The sequence below is a fragment of the Mustela nigripes genome, chromosome 13 (genome assembly GCF_022355385.1).
Source record: "Mustela nigripes isolate SB6536 chromosome 13, MUSNIG.SB6536, whole genome shotgun sequence".
NCBI classification, from domain to species: domain Eukaryota; kingdom Metazoa; phylum Chordata; class Mammalia; order Carnivora; family Mustelidae; genus Mustela; species Mustela nigripes.
Window position 1 is genome coordinate 52820506 of NC_081569.1, and position 20853 is coordinate 52841358.

Here is a 20853-nt window from a genome sequence, read left to right on the forward strand (position 1 = left end):
AATTTGTTGACCAAAGGAGTCATCAGAGGATTTTAACCAAGGGATTGCCCCTGACAACACTGCAGAAAGCAGACTGGATATTGATGAGGCTGGACAGAGCCATGTCTACGTAGACAGATAGAGGTACAGATGTGTGTGTGTGTGTCTAAGTGACTGCTTCTTAATCAGAACCATGCATCAGAGCACCCGAGGGGCTTCCAAATTGCATAGCCTGCTTACCAACCCCCAGGGAATGTATCAGATTCGTGGAAGAAAGAGTAAACCAGAAAAAGTCTCCAGAGCAATTCTGATATGTCCATCACCTCCTTCCTTCCCCCTTCCTCCCGGCTGATCTAAGTGCTGAGGGTTTCTACACCAAGGACTTACATCTCTTCAGTGATGGCTGTAGTTCTGCTGTAACAATCTACTAGTTCACGTGTTTGGTCAAGAAGCGTGGACCACACACCATGACACACACCTTCCTGGCATACACCAGTGTACCACCTGCTGTTGACTTCCTTTCCCCCGACCCACATCTAGGCTTCTCCTGTTCTGCCCAGTATAGACCCCAGTACCTGCTTGCCATTGTGAGTTACAGATGACAGAATAGTCCTCAGCGTCTTGAAGCCCATCGCGATGTCCAGCAGATGAGCAGCAAAGAAGAAGTTGTTGTAGTGGCCCAGGACTGACATGGTGGTATACCAGGCCAGGTAGAGAAAGGACTGTGCAGAAAGGACCGAGAGGCAATTGAGCAACCTTTCAAGCATTTGTGACTCCTGATGGGCCCATGAAACCATTTTTGTTCCTAGATACTGAAAGGCTGAGGGGCTATGACTGGCCGGAGAACTGCCCAGGGAAAGCCCACCTGCCTTCCACACTACTGTTCCCCCAGCACGGGGAAGGGCATCCACCTTTGACAAGCAAGCGCTGAGTCTTCTTGGCACCCACCCTAGTGTGTGGCCCTACAGCAACCCGTGACACCCCTGACCCCACGGCGCAGGATCTGGTTTTTCCGGGAGCCGTACTCACGTTGTCGGTAAAAACAACTCCCAGCTTCCAGACGTGGTACTTCATGTCGATGGAACTCAGCCTGAAGGGGAACAAAAGCCTTTTAAAACTTATAAATGTCAGACTTTAGTTAAGTGTTTAATAAGGGGAAAAATTAAGTTTTTTTCTCTTGGGTTTAATAATCTAAACACAGCTCTGAGCTTTATCAGGTTGTATGTGGTGTTCCCCAGGAGACCGAGAAGGGCTGAATCATGCATCTTGAAATTTTAATTAGTCTTTCTCTTTCAGCTCGAACAGGCATAAAAGCTGGGAGGTCTTTAAGATTTTTGAGGCCGCTTTCTCCCAGGATGTCAGAACCTAGAAGAAAACACCTAAGCCAGAGAAGAGCCTGAGCACCCACGGGCGTGCTGTAGTCCCTCCCTCTGGCACTCAGAGGAGAACTGGAAAAACAAAGGATCCCCTTGGGCCAGACTTGGGATTTGAACTCCTGAGCTCTGTACCATGACACCAGAGAGGCCGCCTCTGCTTTGCTCTCTTCCACTGGGCTGAAATCCAGGGCATTTTTGTCCAAACCCAGGAGTTCCGCAATGCGTTCTGCTCCATAGAGGTCGCCGTACTTGTTGATCACCTGGAGAAAGAGGGCGACAGGGCAGCCCGGGCTGCACATCACCGGGCTGTTGCCAGCCCCGAGGCTTCAGAGCTTCCCCATGCTCCAGGCTCTTTCAGGGGTTGATGAAGACAGGACTCAAAATGCAACAGGAAAATGAGGAGGAAAAAAATAACCCCAGGAGAAAACAGGAATGAAAGAGACCAAGTGAAAACCACTCTTCAAGCTGAGATCTATTTGGAGGGGAGAAGAAAGTAGTACACAGAAAGTAGTGATTGTGTTAAGCAGTTTAGGGCAGGGAGTATAAGAACGGAGCCAAAACCTACATATGTTCATACAAAAAAACCTTCTGTGACTTACTCTGTTCAAGATACCATCCTAAAAGCAACAGCAAATTTATTCATGTTTGTGTATGTATAACTTAAAAAAAAAATCTCCCATTTCTTTGGTGGCCATGGAAACCAGCCCCCACCAACGGACAAGGCATACCTTTCTCTTAACAAACTTGTCCCAGTAGTTATTAGGAAAAGATCTGAAAAAGAAAATGAAAAGGGAAGGTTCTTAACATCAAGGCAAACATCAAGGAGCTGTGAGATCTGTGTCTGGATCTAGGATCTCCTTGGGTTTTGTCCTGCTCGTTCAAGAATTCAGACTAATTGAAGCTCAGAGTCACCGCAGTTCTAATTGATCTATGGTTTTGCTTCTTTGTATTAACTTCTGAAACACCTGGAGAACCACTCTGCATTTTCTGCCTCAGAAATAGGATAAAGAGCCAGGATTTGTGATGGCAGACTAGACAGAAGCAAGGAGATGTTTCTTGATCCCAGTATAACTAGAAACAAAACCCTATAGGGAAACACATGCATTCGGGCTTCATTCATGGAGTACTTCACTTTACGTTGGTCCCTGGGGTAGGTGATAGGGATACAGTTGTGGTAAGTGCAGACAAGGTTCCTAACTTGATGTTTCTGGTATGGGAATCCCTTTAGTTCATGTATGTGTGGTTTTTCTTAACCACAGTGCTCTTCCACTCTGTTCTCCATCTCCATATAACCCCTGTGGGGTCTGCTTTTCTCAGGGAATTAGATCCCTCTATCTTTCGGAGGTAGTTCCCTTTACCATACCATCCCTAACTCCCCAGAGGAATGTCTTTCTTCAGCCTAGTAACTTATACCAGCTCACTGGTTTGCAAAGGGTTTGTAATTGTTAAAGTCCAGGAGGAACTGTCACATTCAGGTATGTTGGCAAAAACCATTTAAGATATTTTTTTCCTGGGGCACCTGGGTGGCTCAGTCGGGTAAGCACCTGACTCTTGATTTCAGATCAGGTCATGATCTCAGGGTCATGACATGGAGGCCCAAATGGGGCTCTATGCTCAGCGGGGAGCCTGCTTGGGATTCTCTCTCTCCCTCTGCCGCTCCCCACCTTGCATGCTTCCTTCCTTCCTTTCTTTTCTTTCTTTTTTTTTTTTTTTTAAGATTGTATTTATTTATTTGACTGACAGAGATCATAAGTAGGCAGAGAGGTAGGCAGAGAGAGATGGGGGGAAGCAGGCTCCCTGCTGAGCAGAGAGCCCGATGCGGGTCTTGATCCCAGGACCCTGAGATCATGACCTGAGCGAAAGGCAGAGGCATTAGCCAACTGAGTCACCCAGGTGCCCCAACTTCCTTTCTAATTAAAAAAAATTTTTTTTCTCCGTTCCACAATGATTGATCTTCCCTGGGAGAGATCCTTATGAGTCCAGACTGTAGCCAAGGAACCTCTGGCCATTGATGCATGCATTTTTAGTTGTTTTCCTTAAATTGAGTCCATTCTTCCTGATTCTGAAACACAGTAGTCTCCTGTTCTATAAAGACCACCCAAGATGGTGATAAGGAAGTGAGAACCTCCCTCTGCTCATGGACCCCTCAGAAGAATAACCGTCAGCAAATGTCACTCCCCTCCTCCCCACCAACACTCTGACAATCTTTAAAAAAATTTTCTTGCAGGGATGGGGAAGGGGGTAAGCTAAAGCAATTTCTTTGTTTCAAACATCCAAATGTCACTTCAAAGCAAAAACAAGTGCTGAGTTTACAGAGTAAAATGGTAATAGATTTTATCTCCGGAGGCATGGAAGGATTGTTTTGATTTTCTTCTTTGTACATTTTTCTACTTGATTTTTTTCATGTATTACAGTTAGAACCTAAAATAAACAAAGCAAATAATAATAAAAAAAAATTCCAGGCTTCCTCTGTCCTCACTAAAATCTCCTTTTTCTTAAATCCCTTATACAAATGATCTATAATGTACAACTCAGCTTTGGTTACATTTTGTCCTAAGTGGACAGTTCCATAAGTGATACCACAGGGCCACTTACTGAAGGTTCCAGGAAAAACCATTTCACAGGCATGATCTCACCTTGGTCTGAATATTCTTGTCCCCTGACTAGGTATGTAAGTTCCTTGAAGGTAGAAAACATAATTTTACTTGATAATAATCCTTAAAGTGTGAGGTAGACAACAGAACCTCCAGAATGGAAATGTATCAATAAGCAATACTTCTATATATCTAAGCTCAACCTCTTTAAAAATGAAGGAGAGGCACAGTGAGATGCTATTACACACCCACCAAATTAGAACAATTATCTGAGTATCCTAACAAGTGTAGCAAAGAGGCAAAGGAGCAGGAACTCTCACAGAGGGATGGCTGGAATGTAAATCAAGACAAACATTTGTATCTCCTCCTATTAAACAAATTCCTTTCCTGGTCTCTATTCTAGAGAAACTCTTTTACTGGAGCCTTAGGTATAAAAGTGTTCATTGTCCCACTGTTTCTAAGAGCCAGAAAGTAGAAACAGCTGAGATATCCATTGTCAGGAAAATGAATAAATACAGGACATATATATGATAAATACTCATATAATGAAAAATGCCACAGTTTTGAGAATGACCAAACTATGGCCATACACATCAACATGGGTGAGTTCCCAGATGCAGTGTTGAACAAAAGTAATGCATATAGCGTAATTCCCTTTACACAAAGTTCAAAAACAGTCAAAGTGAAAGAACGCTTCAAGGGACACATACCTAAGCGGTAAACTATATACTAAAGGAAAAGAATGAATATCACTAAAGCCAGGAGAGTAGTTAAGTGGGGGTTTGGGAGGTTATGATCAGTGAGAGATCAGGGAGAACGTTTGGGACTTGGAAACTATGAGCAAAGTTCCGTTTTTAAAACTTAGTAGTTCTTATTGTACTTTAAGATATATATTTTATATTTTCTTAATATGTGTATTTAACAAAAAGAAAAGACAGCTCTTTTTGATACGTAGTTAGCTATAAAAAGTAGGTTACTGGGAAGGACTACATGTGCTATGATGCCATTATTGTGGGAAAAAAAGATCCATCTATGTAAAAATTTTAAAACCTATTTATGCATTTCTCTATTCATAGACATTTAAACCACTTCAAATAAAAAAATCGCAAATATCCTTTTTGGAATGTTTTAGTGTACTTATCTCATTAACTCCTTAGATACTTATATTTCTAGATACTAAACTACCTTTTTACTGGGACTTCTAGGCCATATCACCTGTATCACATATATAAGCATTACTGATGATTGCAGAAAGCTGATCAAAGAATCACATTACTTAATAGTATCCAAAATTTCTGTGATATGATGACCAAGTATCAGAAACCCTGCTTAGCAGTTTTCCTTATGTGAGGGGATTGGTGAGGACCTGCAGCGGCAGACAGGCTTTTGATCTGCAAGCTCACCGCCCCACCCTGCCATCTTCCTGTTCTAGAGACTATTTTATTTTATTTATTTATTTTTAGAGACTATTTTAAAGAGCTCCATTGTGACTTTATAGAGCTGCCTCCCTCCTGACCTGCCTGCCTATCTCTGGATCAGGAGCAATTTTCTTCCCCCAGGGGTCAGGGTGGTTGTTTGCTGACATGCACAGTTTAATTGGCGCAGCTAAGAGTTTCAACATAGTCACCTCTGTTTACGTATCTAGCCCTGTATCTCTTCTCTTTCAGCACACTGATCTACCTCGAAACTCTCACTCTCCCAGGTGTGAACACACAAGTGCTCCCTTTGCTAATGATGATGGCCAATTTTTGAACAGGTAGACAAAGGGAATGACAAACAGCCGGGTGCCTACCACGTACCAGGCACCGTACCAGGCATGTAACATACATTCATTGGTCCTCCCAGACTTCAGGAGGTGGTGTTCTCACGCCTCTATTAATGAGAAGGAACTCAAGGCTCAGTAGGCTTCATTACCTTGCCCCTTTCACAGACAACTAAGTGACAGAGCTGACCTCTATCTGGGGGATGAGTGCTCTTTCCCACCACAGTACTAATTACAACAAAGCAGGCTTCGTGCCGGAGGTAGTAGCATCCCTCCCCACCCCGCCCCATTCCGATGGCCCTATTTTAAGTGCCCAAGGGACTGCCTACCAAGTGATAATGGCAGGGGTTCTATTACCAACCAGGCCACTTGTCTGAGAAGACTTCAGTGGTGGTGCTGTCCTCGAACTGCTGTGCCATATGGGAACTCTGGGAGAAGCCGAGCAGATGATCTCAGAACCCCCGGGCCAGGGAAATATTCTGTATGACTTGAACATGGAAAACTAAATCATACTGTCCTGGACCATCTGGTCTTAATTAAATATGCTCAGCACTCCCTGATCACATCCTCTTTCCCTCATTAAATGCATAGAGACATACACAAGGGTTTGAGGGGGAATAGGCTATTTTACTAGGAAGGCAGTGGAGAAAATAAGTCCTAGAACCCCCCTCCCCCAAATAAAAACTTTCTATCAATCAGTCTCCAAGGCTGGTTAAGAACATGTCATTCTATTTACAGTACAGAGCCTTTTCCTTTTCAGGTTGGAGGGGAGGGAGAAACTTACGGTGTGTTGATTACCAGGCGGTCCCACTGCCCCTTGATGTCATCTTCAGATGGCTGTTCAGTGATATATAGGCCATCAAACTCCAGCTTCCTGGCGATTTCTTTTTCCCTTTTGAATACCACCAGAGGGACCTAAGAGTGGGAAGACACTGGTTACTAGAGAAGGCTTTCAGATGACAGCACCCTCTCCTAAGAATTCCCCACAAATTAGCCTTTCCAACTTCAGGGTGGTAATCTCTCTTTCTCTTACCTTCTCTCTCTTAAGTTTATATTTTTTAGTTAGTAATCTCTATGCCCAACCTGGGGCTTGAACTCATGATGCTGAGATCAGGAGCCACATGCTCCTCTGACAGAGCCAGCCAGGTGTACCTGAGGCAGTAATTTCTTCGCAGTGGGATTCTTTGGGTGCCTTGCTGTAGATCTAAAGTCAAATAAATCTCTTCTCACTCCTTTGGCTAATATGCCTCCCTCTCCAAAAAGCTGTTTCATTTGGGCCACCCTTCAATGTTTGTATTAAATAGCTGATAGTAATACAAACCAGACTCCTTGACCCATCCTGGGGAGAAGGCCATATTTAGACCAGTCCCCAGGCCAAATGAGTTAGGTCCCCTAGGATTGCTAGACTGGAGTTGAACCAAGATTTAGAAAGAAAATGAACTGTTCTAGAGTTAATTGGTCAGCCACAGAAATACCATGGCATATTCCAGCCCCCTTCAGTGGCTATGGTCATATTCATGTCATGGTACTGATGTTTGGTTGATGAAACATGGTTTGCTAGCTAGGAGGAGAGGATTCACTGGGCTCTGTATGCTCTTTCGGTATTGAAGTCTTCTTCCTGAGAGCAGCACATTTACTGGTTCCTGACTATCACTCCCCATTCTCTTCCAGTTGTCACTGTCATTTTAGCCACCACCATTTTAGAGATGGTGGCATGGCTCTGATGACCTAACACTAAAAAGGTACACAGAGAAGAAGGGGAAAGTAATCTCCTTGCTCCAACCATCACCAAACACACATGCTTCAAACAAGGGACAAAGTTAGTGAGGTCAGAGGAGACTACTGAAATCCCAGGAAGTGAGTAGCCAGCACTCCTCTAGCCTGGAGAGCTCAATGGCAGACAGAGCCGGGGCCAGTCACGCGGCCGGTCACGCGGCCGTAAATCCACTGGGTACATGGCAACATCCCTCAGGGTTGGGTCTCCAGTTTCTTCCAGTAACTCTTTCTCAAAGCTCATGATATCCATATGCCCCACACTATTTCTTAATTTCCAAGGAAAAAAGGACAAAATCTAGATAGTCATTTGTGAAGTTACTTCTTGCCCTTTTTTCTTTAAAATGACAAACACCACCAAGAAGATAAAAGACTAATGACAGGAAGATGGCAAAGGCTAATAATAGGCATTTGCACACTGTGAGGAATCAATGATTGCTACTCACTAATAGATGATGTAGGAGGGAAAGCAAAGGTAAAGCCACTCTGACTAAGATCTGCTGTATTCAGAGAAGATTCTGAATAATAATAATAGTAATAATACTACCAAGGACTGGAGCAGTACTCATCTCTGGGATTCGAAGCATTCCCCCTTCAATCTTCTAAGGGTTTATACACTCTTGTAAGGAGGACCTCCATATCTTTATTCCCAAGGCAGTGTTTACCTTCTGTTTTCTCTAGATAGCCAGTGTATCTGTACTGAAGCCAACAAGCCAATAAGCCAACAAGTCCAGGATGCCAGACTAAGGAAAACCACCAACATGATCTCGTGGTTACTATGTTTGGGGTTCTGAGTCCCGTTACACACAGTAATTCATTTAACACTTCCAGCAACTTTTAGGAGTTGGTGTTATGATTATAACACTCACTTTTACAGATGAGGAATCAGAGGAATGGGGAAGTTAGTGGCAGAGCTGGGAGTCCCACCCAGGCAGCTTTGCTCTGGACTCTGTGCTTTCATCATTACAAAGGAGTCCTTAGCATAGGTCAGGGCAAGTGGTCTCCCCAGTGGGGTAGCTAGACTTCCCGCAGGATACTCTAGTTCACCGGGGGAAGTGACGGCCACAAGGATAGGAATACATGTTGTGGACTCTTCCCAGGGAGAAGATGGCACGATGTATGGCCAAGGAGACTTCCAATAGAGAGAAGAAAAAAAACGTAATGAGAAAAAAGATGTGGTCTAGTAGCAGTAGAACTGGACTTAGAACACCAAAAATAGAATAGAGGGCTTCATATGAATATATGAAGATTCCTAAAACTGAAGTAGTTTGTGAAGACGGCCCCAGTGAACTAAGTCTCCTAATATCCATGCCCTTGTGTGCCGCCCCCCTCCACGCCTCCTTTGCAGCAACGAGTCTGGGCTGCCCCTGTGACTCAGAGATGCGGAGTCTTCACAGAGAACCCTGGCTGAGCCCAGCCTTCCAGCTGTTTGTTCCCTTGCCAACATTCCAGGCACGAGAGCGTGCCGTCCTGGACAGTCCAGCCCAGCTGAACTGACAGATGGTGGCTGACATGGCTGCCTTCACGCAGAGCGGAGGGACTGCTCAGATGTGCCCAGTCAAGTCAGAGAATGAAAATGATTGTCGTTTTAAGCCACTAAGTTTTGGGGGGCAATCTGTTACAGAGCACTAGGTAACTGAAATGGTAATTCATCAGTAAGTTTTCATCTGCTATCTTGAGTAGTTGAAACCTAACACACTTCAAAAGGTGAAAAGCATTTCTGTAAAAATTCTAACTGAAGTTCACAGATCAGAAGCAGCTCTCATTACTAGCTCCACGTGTGACTTAGCCTGGTGATTCTAGTCCCACGAAACTCAATAGGAAGTCCCTGAAAAGGGACTCCCAGAGCAAGGCTTCTCAAATGGGTGTGAACACAGATCCCCCAGGAGGCATGCTGAGTTGCAGATTCTAAAAGTCTCCAGGTGTGGCCAGGGTTTGCAGTTCTCAGCCACTCCATGAGCCCCAGCCCACCAGCACAGTCCTGGAGAACAAAGGCCTGACTGCGTTTGAAATGATGTGTCTTCCCCAAGGAGTCTGGCTAGATTCAGAGTGGCCTATGACTCACCTTCAGGCAGTAATAGCCCACCACACAGACCAAAGAGATGACGGTGTGGATAATGGCCAAGGCCCGCAATGCGGGTGCCATGTACCCAGTGCTCTCCTGCAGGACAAAGAACACCATCGCTTCTTCTTCTTCCTCATCGGTAAAGGAATTCCACAGATTTGCAACGTCTTCTGTCTCTTCTTCTACAGGTTCCTCGGTGACCTGGCCCAAGACACACATTCTCTTATCAACATCAGAGAGGGCCTCTGCCACTGGCTCTCCCGCATCGTTTAGCATGCTAGCACCTGCTGCACAGACTAGGGACGCAGCATTACCTGCTGAGAGAATGAGCTTTAATGGAACTTCTTCCTAGGAATCTCCAGTATTTCTCTTAACTACGAACAAAATTTTTAAGAGACAAAGACGATCTTTCCAAAAAAAGAAAAAAAAATTCAAAGTAAGGAATGCTGTACTACCTATGCTAGGATCCCTAGACCATGGGAGGTAATTTCTGAAATACCATGGCCTGGGGAGGAGGCTGAGACACCAACACACACACACACACACACACACACACACACACACTCGACATCTTCCAATCTTTTTTAGACACCTTTGACATTCGTGGCTTCATCGGCCATCCAGACACAGGTGATGCCCAGATTTATGCCTATAAGGCTCTCCCCCTGTGAGGCTCTTGCCCTGTGGTTCCACCTCCCATGGGCTCTCTGTGCCTGGATCACTGTTTGCGATCCCTTCAACCTCAGTAAGGGGAAAGCCAAGCTTTGCCACACCCCCCTGTGGACTTCTAGTTCTCCTCTCCAGGCAACAGAATGCCATTACTGTTCAACCTAGGGGGAAGGCTGGTGTATGTAAAAGTTGGCTTTAAAAAAGTTAGATTGATGGTTTTAGATAGAAAGCGAGAGAAGGAAAAGTTAGAACAGCCAGTTAAAGACAATGTCAAGAATCCAGGACCTATCATTCATTAATTCATTCCACTGACATTTATTATGTGCCTGTGGTCTACAAGACCCATTTACCAATGTTCAAAATCTTTATTTATCCTGATTAGTTCCTCTTTTCTCATATCCAAAAACCATTTGTGGTTAATTCTTCCCTCATAATGGTTCTAACCTATAGGCCAATGATAATGGCTTTCTGTTACCTTATCCTTTACTCATTTTGAGATACATCACATTGTAGGGTCCAGTATATATGAAGTACCCAATACACATTTGGAGAGTTTATGACATAATGACTAGGATAAGCCTGAACTCTGGAAACAGTGCCGGAACTGGATTCCCAGGCAAGTGGTGTCGCCATTCTCTGTGCTGCTAAAAACCATATCCCTTTAGAAGCCAGTGTCTTAGAAATTTCCTTAGATATTAGCATTTTTCTTCTAATTAAGAGCACACATTCTATTAGGATTTAACAAAAAAGAATACCATCTATTTAGCAAATCATCCCTGAATGTGGTATCACCTTATAAAAGAGTAGGATGAAGTTGATCGCGAAGGCTACGAACAGAGCGAGGAACCTCAGGTTGTAGAAATTCCTGGCCAGGTAATGCTGGAAAGGAAAGGACAGGCAGGAGTAGAAGAGTTTTGGAAGGGAAAGAGAACTTCCTTCCCTCAAACAGAAGACCCTGTCTGGTTAGAAATGTAGACAGAACAAGTCCTATTCATTGGTAACCCTGGACTTATGATGTATTTGGGGAGGAACCAAGGACATTGATTAAAAAAAAAATTGCTGAGAATGATGCTCAAGGGAATCCTGCTCTGGGTTACCCCTCAGGGAACCAAATGTCTAAACATGCCACCCCAAAGAATTAAAATGCTGCTGTGAAGGGTGTGTGCATGTGTGTGTGTGCGCATTCCATGCAGAAATTACGAGTATTCGAAGCCCACTGTAGGCCCAGCCAGGAGGTGGCCAGTCTGTGGCCTAGAGTCCTTGTCCGTTTGTAAGTCACAGAGCCTCTGCCTTTGTGTTCTCAAGGGGCCGTATTCCCACTGCCATCTTCCCCAGAAAATCCAGCCCTTGTGGACAGGAATGGTAGAAAGCTCTCAGGCTCTCTGTGGAGGGGGTGCTCCCCTTGGTGATGTCCTGGCCATCAGCAACTATCCCTCACTGGGCAATGTGTCAGAGAAAGGACATAACGAGCTATGCTGAGAGCTGACTACATGTGGAATAACTTTTGAGGAGTAACAGGAGAACCCAATATGACCATATTCTTTGTGCATCCCAGATGACCCAACTACTTCTGAACTTGGGACTACGATCCTCCACGTCTGCACATGACACAGGAAGAATCTTCTAGAAGGAGGTATCTGCACCCTGCTGTGGATAGCACAGGGCATTCCAGGCTAGGTGGGGGGGCTAGAGCACTTGGCTTTGCCCAAGTTACCCTCTTCTCTTTTTCCTCCCCCACACAAAGACAGATGAAGGAGAAGAGGAAGGAAGAGCAATGAGAAAGAGGAAGAAGCATTATGGACACGAACAATGACATAGAATGCGGCCCCTCGGCTGAGGTCTGAGCCAGGAGCAGGGCAGGGCGTGAGCGCTTACCAGTAACTTGGTCTGATAGATTTCCAGCCCTTTGAAGAAATTAGCCATGAAGGCTTCAGGCTTCTCGACTTTCTGGCCCCGCCGTCGCTTCTTCTTCTTTGTCACATCTGCCCACAGGGCCTCGGCCTGCTCTTCCTCTTTGGCCGTATCCTCCTTCTCCCCGTCTTCTAGGCTGCAGGAACGAGAGCCCCATCAGCACAGAAGGGCAGTGGGAGGCCTGGCCCAGAGAGGGGGACTAAATTAAAAAGAAATCTTGTCATTATTCCTGGAGGGTATCACCCCACAGTGGCTGGACGCCAGCTCCACCCTTAATGAGCGATGCGGCTCTGAGGAGCTGTGGTCGTCGGGGGCCATCCGTTGTAAATGTGCTTGTAATCCTCTTCTGATAGGGGGATAAACAAATTTTTTTTCCCCTTCAGAAAAGTTGATTTTTAAAGACTGCTGGAAATAGTAATAGTACTTATTCTTCTAAGCTTGTGGTCAGACTTAAAAGTGAGCCACCCAGGTGGCTCAGTCTGTTAAGCGGTCGACTCCTGATTTCAGCTTAGGTCATGATCTCAGGCTTGTGAGATGGGGCCACACATCATGCTCCACGCTCAGTGGGGAGTCTGCTTGAGATTCTTTCCCTTTCCCTTTGCCCTCCCCCCCGATTTGTGCTCTCTAAAAACAAACCAAAAAAGACCTTAGCATAGACCGCAGTGTGTAATATGCATTCACTATACTAGAAAACACCACCACCACCATTATATGAAGTTGCTAAGTGTGGATGTTCAATCATTTGTTTGGCCAGATTGGGAAGTTCTGCTCTTCTAGTGCCATGACAAAGTTAACATGAGTAATGGAGTATGCTTACTGGATAGCTGGGGTAAAAAGAAGTATGGCCAGGGCCTGCACAGTACCTGTTCCTTGTAGTAACAGAGATCAAGATTTCTAGTTAGCACAGCAATACAACAGGAGATGTCATCTAGAACGACCTGCTTAGGGTTGGAAGTAGCCAAAGCTACCAAGAACTTACTCTGTCTTCTCAGGCTCCACTTTCCCTTCGGCTTCATGTGCTGCTTTCATCTCAGCTGCCTGGACAAAAATAACAATCAGTCAAATTTTCCTCAACTTGAAGAGATCACGGTCTCTTCATATACAGCATTGGCCGTTTTCATCTCCTTGTCACACATCCCCTTGGCTTTCTCTCTTCAGAATGGCTCTGCTTTCCTCAGGATCACGGATGTAAGTGGATCAGCCACAAAAATGGTTTGCAATCCATTTCTCCAGAGAAATGCCAATGCAAAGATTGCAAACTTAAAAAGTCAGTTGCCCTGCTATTATTCAACTCCCAGAGAAAACTTGGGCTAGGACCCCACGGCACTGTCCCAACAGCCCACGGGGTCAGGGAGGGATGGGTCACAGATCACACCAGGTCCTATCCACAGCCTGCTTCCACCAGACAAAATTCCTTCCTTGTCTTCAATTTTCTTACCTACTATGCCAATCCCTCTGACTGATGACCACTGTAACAAACTATAGAAATGATCCCTGAAAGTATAGTCTTTGATGACCACTGTAATTAGAATAAAATTCAAGGTCCTCAGTGAGGTCTACAAGGCCTATGTGATCAGGGCCTTTTTCTCCATCCTTGTCTTATACCACTTGACTTGTTACCTCATTTTCTTCCCTGGCATATTCCAAATCCTTCCCAGCACCAAGATCTTTGCACAAGCCACTCTTCTCCCTGGAGTATGACTGCCCTGGTCTTTCCTGTGCCTGACATACTTCAGGACTTGGTTCAGGTGACACCTTTTCAGAAGCCTCCTGAACTATCCTATTCATAGTAGAGCCCATACTCACTTTGTAACACGTGGCCTTGTTCATTTCTTTCAGCACGTGTCACAAATGGTTATTATCTTATTAATTTGATCACTTCTTCCACTAGAAGCTGAGATCTAGTAAAGCAAAAGCATGTCTCTCTTGTTGACCAATGTATTTCCGTGGATCCTAGGAATACAGCAAGGTATGTAATAGGCCTTGAATGAATCCCTATTATGTATCAAACTCTGTCTGGCACCTGGAGCTACATCAGGGAGCAAAACAGAGTAAATAAGTTCATATCACAAGAAGGCCTATGGTTCTGATGCTTCCATCCCAGACTCTCCAAAATTAGGTACGTGTTCTCTCCTCTGCATTTCCTTTACCTGGCATTTTTCCTTCTTAACATTCTCATGCTTGTATGAACTTCTGCAATGTCTATTTTTCTTCCACTAAATTACAGGGACAATGCACTTCTCACTTAACATTATCTTCTCAGAGCCCCAAACAGTGGGACACACATATTAACTATTCAATAAATATTAATGAAATTAATGAATAAAATTTGTCTTTGGCCTCTGATGTCTTTACATTCCTCTCCATATTCTCTTTGATGCTAGAATGATGCTATGAGTTAGATGCTTCCGTGGAGGGGAACACCCAGAACTTTCCATGACCAAGGGGTTCTGGATTACTGTTATTTCCTTAATCTAGTGAACTGACTCAAAGCCCAAATTGGATAGTGAGTACATCTCAAGAAGAAAATGTTCCAAGCATGATGCTGGGCAAAATGATATCATCTGGACCACTTGGGACACTGGAGAAGTATGGTCTCAAAGGAAAGGTCTCAGCATATGCTTTCTAGGTTTCTCCCACTCTCTGAAAGTCTGCTTCATGCCACTTCGCTTTTCTTATGAAAGCCCTCCATCAGGACCTGTCCATGCTAACTGTAAGAAATCCAGAGAGGATTTTTACCTTTATGAAATGATAGATGCTTCTTTGTTTTATGCCATTTTGGCTGACGGAAGGTTTGATAGGAACAGTCTCATTTGGATAGTGAAGGAAACCTTGCCCTGGTGTTCTGTGCTTTCTGTTCGCTCACCTAACCCACGCATCACAAGAACTAACCTTCTGGTGAAGTCTTGGAAGACCATCAGATTTGGCCTTCACAATGTAACCTGAAGATCACTCAGCAGCTAGACTCTGTGACAACCATCTGAGTGTTGCTCTTTCCCAGACATGGCAGAGAATTGCAAGATCAGGGAGAGAAGAGCTGGTAACTAATACAGTGTTGGCGCCTAGGGAGCCAGCATCAGAAGTGACTGCAAGTCTATTTCTGGGCATAGAGAAAAGATGACAGAAACGACTTGTGCTTACCTGTGCTTTCCTTTTCTTCCGGACAGTACTCTCTAGTGTAGGGGGTTCATCCTTGCCAATAATCTCAGAAAGGTCACCCAAACCCACTTCAGGCCCATGCTTTAAGCCACCTTCTTTCTTCGGGTGTAATCCAAAGAGATCTGACATAATATCTGTATCTCCCTTCTCACCCTTCACGAAGTGAATTAGTTCGGGTGGAACCCCTGGCTCGGTCACCTCTGCCCGCTCAGCATCCAGAGCATCGTCATGGATACCAAACTGGGTGGGGTCAGGCATGTCACCCAGGATCTTGGTCACTCTGATGTTCTTTGCCCCTTCCACGAGGCCGCCTCCAAACACTGTGTTCCAGAGGATCTGGAAGATTCCTCCCAATATGGTGAAGAACAACCGGAAGAGCCCCACAAACAACATCCAGAAGAAAGAGAAGAACACTTTTACCAGCTCCTTCACAGTCATCTTTTTCACCTTCCTGTACTGTTTCCGGAGGTTCTTCAGGGTTGCCTTCTTCAGAAAGTTGGCAATGTTTCTCTTCACTGAGGCACAGGCCATGGCAAATGCAGAGGCTGACTCGAAAGACTTGTCGTCTTCCTCTTCACCCTCAATTTCTAACACATAAGATGAATCTTCATCTTCTTCCTCCTCCTCGTCGGGCCTCTCAGCTGAGTCAGATTCGGAGATCTGAGAGGCTAACTGCATTTCAAAGATGGTATCCTCACAGAAGTTCACAAACAGTTCCATCTTTTCTTGCTCTCCCCCTTCATTGACCACATCAAAGATGAACTGCCGCTTTGACTCCTTCACTTGGGGCTTCTCCCACTGAGTTCGACTGGATTCACTGATCTCGAAATAAACACGCTCAATTTTCTTGGCCCCGCCCATGATCTCAATTCGTCCCAGGTACGGTTCAAAGTAATTTAGTACACTTCCTGCTGGGTCCAACAGACACTTAAGGCGAGAATCATTTGGCATGTGTTCGGAGAGATTGGTCAGTAACACTGCCACATTAAACCCTATGTCCTTGGCCGGCTCATGGAACCGGTCTACAAAATCAATGTAATTAAACATATCATTCTCATCAGCTTCTGCGCACGAAAGGAGAAAGTCAATCTCTGACTGTGTGTACTGTTTCTGCCCTTCCATGGCCTTTTGGAACTCTTTTTTAGAGATAATCCCTTTACCATCTGGGTCATATTCTTTGAAGGTGTCTGAGCTGGTTAGGTCTTTAAGTTTCAAGAACATGTCAAAGAATTTCAAGATCATTTCTACATTGGTAGATGATTCTACCAGTGTGTCAACCATCTGCTTGCCAATAGTTCCATTTACCACATTCCCTGTGAGGCAGGTTCAAAAAGACATACAAATATATAAATAAACCCAAGTCATCATGTAACTGGTCAGGTAGCTATTTTTTAGGAAATTTGTATGCCCAATCAGGTGGCTCTTTTCTGACCGTGATGGTTTGAAATGGGTAGGAGGGAGCAGCAAGCCATAAAGACTACACCACTAGGAGCCAAGGGGGAAAGAAACAAAGGGAAGAAGGAGATGGCCACACCAGTGCCTTTTATCTGGACTGGGGCCTGGGAAGTGGTTTCATTACCAGATTACTGGGGACACATAGGGATAAGTGGTGCCCCTCTTATCCCCTTAGACCTAGGAGGGTGCCCAACTAGATGGCTGGCATACACACTGGCAGCCAGATGTACTGAAAAGCAATGGGGAGAGGGAGAGGATAGGGAAGAGCAAAGCTTGGAGGTTTTCCCCAGTTCATTCTGGCTTTCCTAGTAACATAAAATGAGTTGGTTTCAGGCTTTGTCCATCAGACCATGTGCCCCTTACTCATTTTTTGCTTCTGAAAATTTGGCTTTCTAACCAAAGTCATAAGGCATCAATGACCTGCCAGAAGGATAATCTGCATGATTAGTATGGTTAGTGCTCAGACCAATTACAGTTGTGTGAATGCCTAGTTATACCAAACAGCCCAACCTTCCAGGAGGGACAGAAGCATCACCACCATGTCCTGAAGGAGATCCAAGAGTTCCTTCAGCAGCTCGATCTGACTGGAATCCTAGAACAGAAACAGGAGATACCCCTGAGCTATCTGATCCCTCAGCAAAGTATAGGGCAGTGAGCAAGAAGAGCCTGCTCTGGAAAGGTTAGGTGAAGGTCGTGTCCATTGTGCCTGTGGACATCGTATCATCCACTGTTCGTAGCATCGGGGAGACTTGCTGTGGCTGGTCTTATCCAAGAGAGCTTCTTTAGTTTCCCTTTTATTAGTACAATATGGCAGACATACCACTTGTTGTCCAAAGCTACTGAACAACCCAATCCACCAAACAACCATTAGATATTTCTACTACTTCATGTTGTGTTTTGTACACTGAGAATGATCAGGTGAGCTTTTGGGGAATACCACTGCAATCCAATTAAGGTATCAAAGTTATAATCATCAAGTGGGTTCTCCTTTCTTTCTGGGTTAGGGTCTCCTGATTCTAGCTGGTGGTGATCTTGGTGCCACTGTCCCTTAATATATTATAGAATTGAGGCTATTCCTCTGCTTTTGCTGCTAGTGTGTCTGGTTTTCACTTCAGGCTCACAGACAGGGCATTGCCAAGTTAGCTCTCTGTTTTAAACTCAATGTCACAGAAGGAAAAACAACCCTTGGATGATCCGAGGCGGGCAATCTGAGGGTGAGATTTAAAGGTACTTTCTGGGCCACACTTCTTGTACAGACACTCTCTCTCACAAACACAATTTTGTCAAGACTCTAGCTTTCAGGGGGACTGCCCCCCTTTGGCATGGGTCAGAGCTACACATGGAATATCACAGGGGAGAGAATATGAAGAGCTGGAAGAGACCTCAGATCGCCTATCCTAATTCCCAATAGTTCACAGATGATGGACCCAAAAACCAGGTAGGGGGAGTGACTCTTGAAAGTCACCAGCAAGGAAGGAAGCAGGGCCAGGCTCCTGTCTCCAGAGCCTTCGCACCTCACCGGCCCAGCTGGGCTGACACAGGAGTGGACGTGTTACCGCCAAATGAGCAGCGCTCCCAAGAACTCTCTCCTCCCATAAGGCCAGAGTCAAAAGGGGAAAAATGAAAGGGTTAAATAGCACATTCCAGTAGAGAGGGGACAGATGTGACAGCCTTGAAAATTTTAGATACACATTACTTAAATTAATGCTGCAAATGTTACTCTAATCAGCCTGAAACACATCCTGAAATTCTCCCTCATGTGTTGCCATGGAGAGAGGCGATCGACAACTATATACACTCCATTTGTTTGTTCATAATAAATGCTCGGAGCGATTCCGATTCATCTTGCCAGAGAGATGGGGAGTGAGAAGGAAAGGCAGCAATGGGGAGGGAGGGGAAGCCAACATGGGAGAAAAGGGATATATGAATTACAGAGACATGCAGACATTTGACAGACCCAGAAGGGGCTGGTAGATTGTCAGAAACTGACACGACAGTGACAAGGAAGCAAAAAGGATGAGCATCATAAAAAGCGAATGTTGAGGCAATTATGTAAAGGATATGTTGGTGGGACACAAGGAAGGAAGAAGCTGCATCCATGCACAAGCCTGTCTGGGACACCCCTGGAGGCATTTGTTCCTGTCACCCAGTGAAGCCCTCAGGTTTAAAAGTGAGACCTCATCTGCATGGCTGGTCCAGCCGTTTGACCAAGCAGCCACGTGAACACAGGGGAATACCAAGGGGTGGGGAGTGATTTTGCATTCACACCAATGACACAGCGGGGAAGGGCCACAGTACCTGAGAGAGTTTCATCTGCATGTTAGCAAACACATGGAGGAAGCCGACCACCGCGTCCCACAGCCTGCTGTGAGCCAGGCTCTGCTGGTTCCCAATGCAAGGGCCCTATAGAGAGGAGGGCATCCTTATTTCATGGAGACTTACTTCAGCATGAGCTGCTCTGACTCTTGCCCTAGTCAGTGCACAGGACACCTGCTTCTACTAGCAGATAGCTCCTTCCAAAAGTTATGTATTTTGTGGCTCACTGTTTTCCCAGGGTGTTACTTTTTCCACCCCAACATAGGGACCTGGTCCAGGAAAAAACCACCAGGAATTTCACAGTACAGTGGTTTTTCAGAGATTTTCTTTTAGCTTGAGAATGTGTTTTTCAAATAAAATACTACAAAGAAGAATATTATTTAAGAGTGAAATGCTCTGGTTGAAATGGGACTGAAGGATACTCCAGCCCACTCTCACCTCCACCTAGGCCTCAGAGGGGTTCTGAGGAACTTCAGGCTTCCACAATTTGAAAAGCAGGCCCTACTGTTTTCAGGTAAAGCTATGCATAAAATGCTATGTGCCATGGCTATCTACTCAAGTATAAAAATGTGAATAATATTCCTAATGTTGAGGGGTGCCTGCGTGGCTCAGTCAGTTAAGCATCTGCCTTCAGCTCAGGTCATGATCCCAGGGTTCTGGGATCAAGCCCCACATCAGGCTCTCAGCTCAGCGGGGAGCCTGCTTCTTCCTCTCCCACTGCCTGCTGCTCCCTCTGCTTGTATTTTCTCATTCTCTCTATTACAAATAAATAAATAAAATCTTTAAAGAATATGTTCCTAATGTTCAACCACCTTTAGGATTTTCGTATCGTTAACCTAAATTTTAAGTATAATATAATCTCTACCTTTTCTGAAAGCTAAACTTAGAGGAATGACTTCATTACCCATTTCCATTTTTTCATCTTGGTAACTTTTCCTATTTTTTTAAAGATTTTATTTATTTATTTGACAGAGATCACAAGTAGGCAGAGACGCAGGCAGAGAGAGAGGAGGAAGCAGGCTCCCTGCTGAGCAGAGAGCCCAATGCGGGGCTTGATCCCAGGACTTGGGGATCATGACCTGAGCCAAAGGCAGAGGCTTTAACCCATTGAGCCACCCAGGCACCCCAATAAATTTTCTTATTTTTATACATTGAATCAACATTTAAAAAAAAATCATCTGGAATTCTTCCACATGGGAGATTGGTCTATTCATTCTTACCTATTTAATCATTTACTTAAATTAATAGGGACTCCACATATTCATTGTATGCTCTGGGTTATTACCCAATACTACTCAATTTTGTCACTCAAATTGTTTCAGTGTTGGCCCCTGGGAGCTCTTTCAGCTGGCCTGTGTCCCTTGGACATAGGCCCATCTTTCTCTCTCTCTTCCCTGCCCCACCCCCCACATTTCCTTGCGCTATATATGGGATTCTCCATGTCTTCTTGCATATTTCTTGCCCCAGCACTAAGACAAGCCCTTTCTCTAAGAAGTCTGGTTCCTCTCACGGGAAAATGGCATTAGAAACTAATCTGGGTGCTAGTTGTGCCTGCTGCTACTGTGATGTCATTATTTTAAGGCCCTCTCAGCTGATATGACAGCAGATATGTGTGGGTTATACTAGCCCATGTGTATGCAAAGTATCTAGAAATGTTTCCATAGGTAAGTATCTGTATCAATACCACGTCCAACATGAATTTAGCATACTGACCTATGTATCCAACTCTAACACATTTCCACATGGGCCAGTCGGCCATCTAGCTGCTTCTTGCTTATCTGTAATCATTCAACA

General features: G+C 44.9%; 1 protein-coding gene across 1 annotated transcript in view; it reads right to left on the reverse strand.

Annotated features, from left to right (window-relative positions):
* RYR3 (ryanodine receptor 3) overlaps positions 1-20853 on the reverse strand; it is a 355591-nt gene that overhangs the window by 9735 nt on the left and 325003 nt on the right. The window contains 12 exon segments of the mRNA XM_059372112.1: positions 555-701; positions 1009-1069; positions 1488-1615; positions 2084-2126; positions 6496-6626; positions 9550-9750; positions 11011-11097; positions 12094-12265; positions 13109-13167; positions 15271-16601; positions 17254-17335; positions 19042-19146. Of these exon segments, the coding sequence (XP_059228095.1) occupies positions 555-701; positions 1009-1069; positions 1488-1615; positions 2084-2126; positions 6496-6626; positions 9550-9750; positions 11011-11097; positions 12094-12265; positions 13109-13167; positions 15271-16601; positions 17254-17335; positions 19042-19146 (2547 nt within the window).